The sequence below is a fragment of the Pteropus medius genome, unplaced genomic scaffold, assembly GCF_902729225.1.
Source record: "Pteropus medius unplaced genomic scaffold, Ma_sr-lr_union100, whole genome shotgun sequence".
Classification (NCBI taxonomy): domain Eukaryota; kingdom Metazoa; phylum Chordata; class Mammalia; order Chiroptera; family Pteropodidae; genus Pteropus; species Pteropus medius.
The window spans coordinates 1,850,047-1,858,634 of record NW_024351735.1 but is presented as its reverse complement, the minus strand read 5'-3'; the positions used below and the strand labels follow the sequence as shown (position 1 = coordinate 1,858,634).

At 37.1% G+C, this 8,588-nt stretch overlaps 1 protein-coding gene across 1 annotated transcript in view; it reads right to left on the bottom strand.

Annotated features, from left to right (window-relative positions):
* Window positions 1-4,770: 4,770 nt before the first annotated feature.
* Window positions 4,771-8,588, bottom strand: part of GSR (glutathione-disulfide reductase) — a 36,552-nt gene continuing 32,734 nt past the window's right edge. The window contains exons 11-13 of the mRNA XM_039846439.1: window positions 7,848-7,979; window positions 6,937-7,070; window positions 4,771-4,984 (exon numbers count right to left, since the gene is read on the bottom strand). Coding sequence (XP_039702373.1) covers window positions 4,835-4,984; window positions 6,937-7,070; window positions 7,848-7,979 — 416 coding nt within the window. The 3' untranslated portion in view covers window positions 4,771-4,834. The remainder of the gene's footprint in view (window positions 4,985-6,936; window positions 7,071-7,847; window positions 7,980-8,588) is intronic.

Here is an 8,588-nt window from a genome sequence, read left to right as displayed (position 1 = left end):
CTACTGGGACCACTAACTCAACATGCCCTAAACTTAGTGTCTGCTGCCTTTAAATCAGTTTTTCTGCCTATCTTGGCTCTTTCTATTAATGGCATCGACTTTCTCCCAGTCTCTCAGACTAGAAACCTCAGGACTAGTTTTGACTCCTCCTTTTCCCTCAAGTCCTAAATACTATCAGTTCACAAATTCTGTTGACTCTTTCACTGCAAGTTTTCTTATGTGTATCCCTTTCCCTTCCCACCAAGACCCCCCTAGTCCGGGCCCTTTATTGCCTCACGTGGACAACCTCAGCCTCGTTTCTGACCTCCCACCCTACTCTCTACTCTTTCCACTTCAATCTTCCAGTCCTACTTTGATGACATTTCTTCCTTTAACAATCTTCAATTTTTAACTATCAATGATTCCATATTCCTAATCTTCTCATCCACTGATCAACATCCTCTCCAAATAGCACAATCAAATTTTCTAGCATCATCACCTATTAACTCCAGTCATTCAATTCAACAGTACTGGGCACTGCAATAAGCGATGTGAATATACAGTACAATAGTCCCCCCTTATGCTGTTTTGCTTTTTACGGTTTCAGTTATCCGTGGTCAACTGCAGCCCAAACATGTTAAATGGGAAATTCCAGAAATATACAATTCTTAAGTTTTAAATTGCAAGCCACTTCTTAGTATGATGAAATCTCTCAACAGTCCCACTCTGTGACTCAGCCCTTTGTCCAGTGTGTCCACACTGTACATGCTCCCTGCCCGTTAGTCACTTAGCAGCCCACTCGGTTAGCAGACTGACTGTCAAGGTATTACAGGGCCTATGTTCAACTCACCCTTATTTTACTTAGTAATGTTCCCAAAGCACAAGAGTAGTGATGCTGGCAACTAGGATATACCAAGAGAAGCCATAAAGTGCTTCCTTTAAGTGAAAAGGTGAAAATTCTTGCATTAATAAGGTATTCTATCATCTCATATCACAAGAAGGGTGAGTACAGTACAATAAGATATTTTAAGAGAGACCACATTCACATAACTTTTATTCAATATATGGTTGTAATTGTTCTATTTTATTATTATTGTTAACTTCTTACTGTGTCTAATTTATAAATTAAACAGTATCATAGGTATGTATAAGAAAAAACAAAATATAGGGGTCGGTACTATCTACAGTTCCAGGCATCCACTGGGGGTCTTGGAACATATACCCTGTAGATGGCAGGGAGGCGCGGGGACTACTATATAAAAATGTAGAGCATGCTCCTGTGTTTGTAAGGAGCAAATACTCTTTACTTATACTTAAAGTCAATGCAACAAGTGCTATAATAGATGTATAAGCTTTCTTGTAATTCAAGGTTATAGTTTAGGAAAACAAAACTGGAGCAACCTTAAAAACTGGAAACTGATGTAGGCTAATTTAAGTACAATGAATGTATTCTATAGAGGGTAGCTCACAGAATCTTGGGAGGGCTGGTGATCCAGGCTCAGAGGCTAGGCAGCTAGTGTCATGGTGGCCAAAATCATGACTCAGAAATGATCCAGTGAGGTCAGCATTGCTGCCATGGGATTCTAGTTGCTATAACTAAAAACTGACATGGCAGGTACTGGTACTACTGCCAGACCAACTCTTAATTTTGTTGCCATAGTCACTAGAATTCTCTCATCCCTGTTTCTGAGTAGTCGGGGGTGGGTGCATCTGATTGGCTAAGTCTATGTTATGAGCTTTCTACCTAGCTGCAAGGGAGCCTGGGAAAGCATGCACCTGATATTTTGGGGCTCTATGTGGGTATATGGGCTTTGTCTCTTATTGAGGTTCATAAGGATGGGATTCCCCAAACTTATGAAGTCTGGATGCTAAACAGCCAAAAAGACAAATGTCTGCTACTATAACTTACAGAAAAAAGACTTAAAAGGGGAATTATTGCCATAAAAATTTATGTAAAAACTAGATGTTGTCCCAGCCCTACCGTCCAACACTTTACCTTTTAACACCGTGCCCTAACACATTAAATAGCACTTAAAATATACTACATGAAAAACAGAAATGATTATATATAATCACTCTTACCTTTAAGATGTTGACAGATCTTTATTGAAGAGTCAACATGCTAAATTATCGTATAAAAGGCAATGGCAATAAAAGAGTATTTCTCAGAGCAGGGCACAATGGAAACCACCTTCTATACCTTCCGCTAACAGCTCGTCACCTACATCCAGGTCAAACTCATGGAAAGAGAAAAGTGTGTTGAAGACCTGAAAATCCTGCCTACAAATTTTTCAAAAACATAAAGGATTAAAATTTTGGCTTTAGTACTATAGATATTAGTGTAAAAAATCACAGTAACACACCTTCGCTCTCTTGCAAACAGAGCTGCTGCATGACGTACCAGGAATGATATTACGAAACTCAACATAAAGAATATAGAAATGATTGTCAAGTGTAAAATGACATTTACAAGGTGAAAATGTAGTGCAGACTTATTGTGTGACCAGGTATTATGGGAATATATAGCAAATAAAACTATTAGCCTTCAGGACATGGTTCCATAGTGTAGCGGTTAGCATGTCTGCTTTACACGCAGAAGGTCCTTGGTTCGTGCCCCAGTGGAGCCACAGTCCATGGTCTATGGCCATGCCAACCTGAACAAGCCCCATGTCTGATCTTGGAAGCTAAGCAGGGTCGGGCCTGGTTAGTCCTTGGATCAGAGACCACCTAGGAAGACCAGGTGCTACAGGAATAAATGATGATAACTTTTTTAAAAAAAAGTATTAGTCTTCACAAAGGTGGTTTTAGTCAAGACTTGTAAAATGAGATTTCTAGGTCTTGTGATTAAAATGGCCACAAATTCTGTAACACTCCTCCCACTGAGGTGAAGAGTCATTAACTTCTGCTTAAATCTAAGTTGGCCTTAGTGACTTGCTTAACCAGTAACATGTGGCAGAAGTGATGTTCTAGAACTTCCGAGGTTAGGTCATAAGGCATGTATCATCTGCCTGGGAATCTTGGAACAATCTCTGGGAGCCCTGAGCTTCCGTATCAGCCCATTACACCTTGAGACTGCAATACTGGAAAGACCACACGTGAACACTCTGGTTGACAGCCCCAGCTGAGACCAGCCTTCCAGTTATCCTTGTCTAAGTGTCAGATATAGGAATGATTCTGTTTTAGACTTTCTAGACCAGTCCAATTGCCAGTTGAATACCTCCAAATGATCTCCGTCAACACCAATGGAAGAGTCATCCTTGCAAGCTGAGATTTGCTCAAATTCCTAACCCACATAATCATGAGATATAATAAAGTGGTTGCTATTTCAAGTCACTAAGTTTTCAGGCAGTTCGTTATGTAGCAATACATAACTGGATCATCAGGCAAACAGGTGAGAAAGAACATTCCACACAAAATAAACATGCACTCTTATTATCCAACCACGTTGAATGAACTCTATCATTTCTCAGAATCTTGACCCACTATCTTTTAGGCTGGTAGGTAAGAAGGGTAGGAGGAGGGAGAGTAGTGTGTGGTTATGTCAGTCCAGTCCATGTCCAGGTTTTTAAACCCTATTTTCTTGCTGCAACAGTCACATAATCTAGTTAACTAACATAGTATTTTTCTTTCATTGACACTGGAACTATTTGAAGTCTGTGCAGCAACCTGGCCAACCAGAAAGACATTCATTCATTAAAAGCTTTATGACAGAAGTCAGTAGCACTATGCCACTAATAAAAGCCATGGAAAATTTGAACTAACTTACCTAGCTAGTAAAGGCACATGGAAATAAACTATTAAAAACCTAAGTGATTTCTAGACTGTTCTTCCAACTCAACCATTAAATTGGCGAAATGCTTTTTATACCTGTGGTCTATATTTATAAAAGTGAAATATCTTTTCTCTCCCATAAGGCCTTAAGCCTTTGGCTCAGTGCTGGCATCTGTTCCTCCAATGTGCAACATTCTTAGAAAATGAACTGTTACCTATAAATTAACAACAACAAATTTTATAAGAAGAAAAAGCTGCAATTTTATTTTTAAAGTTTTGGAAATAATTTCCAGAAAAAAACAAAAGGACAAGAACACATAAAAGAACTGAAATCATTCATTGAGCCACTGAACTATGAACTCTGAGCAGACAGACTTGTGAAGTATTGGAGTCCCTCTCCTTCTGAAAGCAGGAATCACTTCTAAAATGTCCCTCACTTATGTAACCAGCTTCCTCAAATCTTTTCCAAGTTTAATGTACTTTATCTCATAAGAGTAAAACAAATAATTTGTAATCACTTAAAACAAAAGAAAGAATAAAATAAAAGAGGCAGGCCTCTTGTGTCATGTTTTTAGAGAAAGGTCACATCCCTGAAGCAGCTTTGCAATATGCAGAGCACAGTACTGGCTTTAAAATAAAACCCAACCAAACCAAAAAGAAGAGATTCTGTGCACTTGCATTATTTAAATGTGAACAGCTGCTAATATACTTCTCTATAAAAAGTAGGAAGCTATATTCATTCATTCGTTCATTCATTCATTCAAAGTACATTAATTGTAGTTCACATAGTTTTACACTTGGGATGAGGCTCAAACAAAAACAAAAACAAAACCAGCTAGCACAAAGCTGTTAATAAAAAACTTTAAAATATTATTGTGAGAAGTAATCAAATGAAAATTATCCTACATAACAAAAAATTCCCAATTACATAAATAAATTCTTATTATGTACTGAAAATTTCTACTGTCAGAAGATCCTAATTAAAATAAAGAAATACATAAAATAAGAACAGTTTAAGTAAATGTGATTTGGTTCACTTCAGAAAGTGTACTGGTCCAGCTGCCAGCCATAGGAGTCTGAGTTCTCAACGAAGTGTGACCAGTTCTTCCGAAGAGGTAGGGTGAATGGCAACCGTGTTGTCAAAGTCAGCTTTTGTGGCTCCCATTTTCACTGCAACGGCAAAACCCTGCAGCATTTCATCACACCCAATCCCCTGCATGTGGATCCCAATCACCTGAAGAAGAAAAAGAGAAAGATATCGAATATTAAAAACTTCTAAAAAACTTACACCTCCAACCCCAACAGGCATGACAAAGCTTACATAGTCCTACCTCAACATCCCTCCCCAGCCCATCTCACATAGTCCTCCCTCAGGCTTTCTGCCTCGCTGACGTTCTTTCTGCCCTGGATACTCATCATGCTCTCTCTTTTACACAAGTCATTCTCCTTCTGCCTAGACAATCTTCCAGCACCTCTTTTGACAGTTAAAGACCATTCATTCTTCAGAGAAACACATTCCTTCCTGATCAAGTTAAACTGTCTATCACATGATCTCTCGCTACCAATGTTTCTCCACCATGGTTCTATCACAACTGCAATGATGTATTTATATTTTGGGGGACCAGACAATCACAGTCCATCTTTCATAGCACACTTTAATCTCCAGATGACAGAACCCTGTCTGCTTTTGCTCCCCACTCTATCTCTACAGCCCAGCACAAAAATGGCCCTCAGGAGGCACTCAGTCCTACATGCCAGATGACTCCACGAAGGACCATATGAGGCATTTGTTTCAAATCACATTTTCCAATGAGCTTTCTCACTATACTTTAAAACTATTAGTTAATGTTCCCCTCAGCAAATGTTTTGAGGGTAAATAGTCCATTGAAAAACAGAGAACATAAAATTTATCTACAAAAATATTTTGTTTAAAAACAAATCAAAACTGAATGGTACACTTAAAAATGGTTCAAGTAAATTTTATGCTAAGTGCTTTTTACAATTAAAAAAAAGTACATCTCAATTTAAAACAAACAAACTCCAAATCATGTATTATATATGCATTAAACAGTCAGATTTTTAGATATTGTGATCTAAACTGAATTTACAACACCAGAATTTCTGGTGACAGCGGGAAATTTATATTACTCTTCTCTATATCCCAGTTATTAAGTCTTTAGCAGACTGTCAGGTAAGGTTTATCAAATGAATGAATGATAAATGGTATGAAGAGATAAGTAGGAATGATAAACTGATATGAAGCGATAAGTAGGCATCTTGCTGATTCTACATCTGGAAATCTTAGGCTACTGAGGAACATTCAGAGACAAGAAAAAAAGCAACCTCTGTTTTGCTGCCAACCCACTTATTTTCTTCTCTTTGCTGATTCTCTGAGTCTGTCAATCCTCAACGATGTTGACTTCTATAAGCCAGGGACTATGTCTTACGGCTTTTGGAGTACAGGACCACTGAATCAGATACAGACTATGTTCTTTCTGATAAGAAGAGTTGGAAACTACATTGGAATCTTCAATTGAGCCACTATCCCTCACGGAGCCACGTTCCCAAGGCATATTGCTAAGTTCCATTTTAACATTTAATTCAACTTGTTGAAAAAACCAAGAGGCTGACCTAATACCCAATTTTTAAAAAAATCTGTTCAAATTCAAACCAAAACCATAAGAAGATACCATTTCACATCCACTAGAATGTTCATAATAAAAAGACAATAGCAAGTATTAGCAAGAATGTGGAGAAATTGGAACTCTCATACAAGGCTGAGGGAAATGCAAAATGGTGCAGCCACATTGGAAAATAGTTTGTTAGTCCCTAAAAAGTTAAACCAAAAATAGATAATTTTACTGAATAAACTTGCTCTTCTTCACTGATTAAATTTATCTTACATTAAATCCTCACACTTACCCATATTTCTGAGTTTCCTATCTATCCTGGCCAATGATAGTGAACTTTGTGTGGTTTTCAAACTTTCCCCCTTGGTTTGCAGTAGAACCTTCTTTCTAAATGAAATATTATAGCAGCTCAATATATGTAGGCAGATAAAAGTGAGACTGTTCCAGTTGAACCAGGAGACTTAACTACTTGGTCTCCTTCCTCCCCACCTCACCAAGATGCCCCAACCCCTGCCAACTTGAAGTCACTCTTTAGCTTACTAGATTTTCCCCATACCTTCTCTTCTTTGTTGGCACAAACCATTTTCATCACACATTTTGTTTTCCTTTTGGTAATTGCATGATACATTGGGGTAAAGGTGGTTGAGTAGGTCTTCACATTTTCTTTTCCATATTTAGAAATGGCCTCATCTGTAATGCACAGGGGGAAAAAATCTATCAAAAAAGTAAACAGTTCCACTAACCTATCAAAGAGAGAGCAAGAAATACATAATCTGAATCAAATCATGAGAAAATATCAAACAAAACCAAAATGAGCATTATTCTACAAAGTAAATGTTGATATCATAAAAGATGAAAGACTGAGGAATTACATCTCTCGATTAAAAGAGACCAAAGAGGTATGAAAACTAATTACAGTGATTATCCTGGACTGAATCCTGGACTTCGGGAAAAAAAAGTTAAAAATGACATGATTTGAGATAATTGGTAAATCTGAGTAAGACCCAAAGTTTAGATAATACTGTATCAATTTGAATGTTCTCATTTGAAAATTACACTGTACTTCTGTAAGGAAACTGCCTGGTTCTTAGGAAACAGATACTGAAGTGAGTGAGTGAGTGAGTGTGTATGCGCACATGTGACACACAGAGAGAAAGAAAAAAAGAAAAGAAAGCAAAAAATGTTAACGGTATACAGGAGTCCTCTGTACTATTTCTGCAACTTTTAAATTTGAAATTAGTTCAAATAAAAAAGCTTAAAAGAAGTAAAAGAGATGACAGCATTGTATGGGGGGAAATTAATTATATGCTTAAAGTGATGGTAAGGAGGAAACTGGAACTGTGACAAGAGGTTAACCAAAACGGAGTGTAACCAAGGAGACAGATTTAGTCAGCTGACAGACATCTAGTTTAAAGTTGGGAGTGGAGGGAAGGAAACCACAAATGACCTTCATTTTTAAATACCTACCTTCTGTGAGTCCCACTGTCCCAATAGGGGGGTGACTAAAGACCACTGTGGGGATGTTGTCATAGTCTAATTTGGAATCTTCTTTGCATTCAAAAAGTCTATGGGCAAGTTTTCGGCCAGCAGCTATGGCAACTGTAAAGATATTTTAAAATTAGTGTTCAGTTTATTGTTCATTTTAACACAGCAGAACTGTTCTAACTATTTAGCCATCTGGCTTAATATACTAGTTCTGACGTTTTATGCCAATGCTCATAATACTGAGTTCAATATAATGATGACAGCAATGGCTCAGTTAACAATTCAAAACTATCAACTACGTGAATTCTGTACATTCTAATATAACAAATAAAAAAGAGACACATACAAGTTCCCAACCATCTGGCAGTGACCTAGTTAATGAGGATATCACCTTTTCAATACAATATTTATGGCGCAGACTATTTTAGTTTTAAGCATCTTCGGTTCTACTTTATAACCACATTCAGTTCACGCTAATTTTTTTTAAGTTTATTTTTATAATTATTTCATTTATTCTTTTTAAAAAGTTTATTCTTCTTAATCTGTTTTTACCACTAACAGTCTTTATCTTAAAATAAATGACTTAGTTCAGTAAAAGCATCAGCTATTAATTTTGATTTGAAATTGACAGTTGTTTCCCCCAGAAAATAAGTTATCAGTAGGATACAGAAGAAATTTCTTCACTTTGACAATTTTCAAGATTGTGTTATAAAGTTTTTGAAA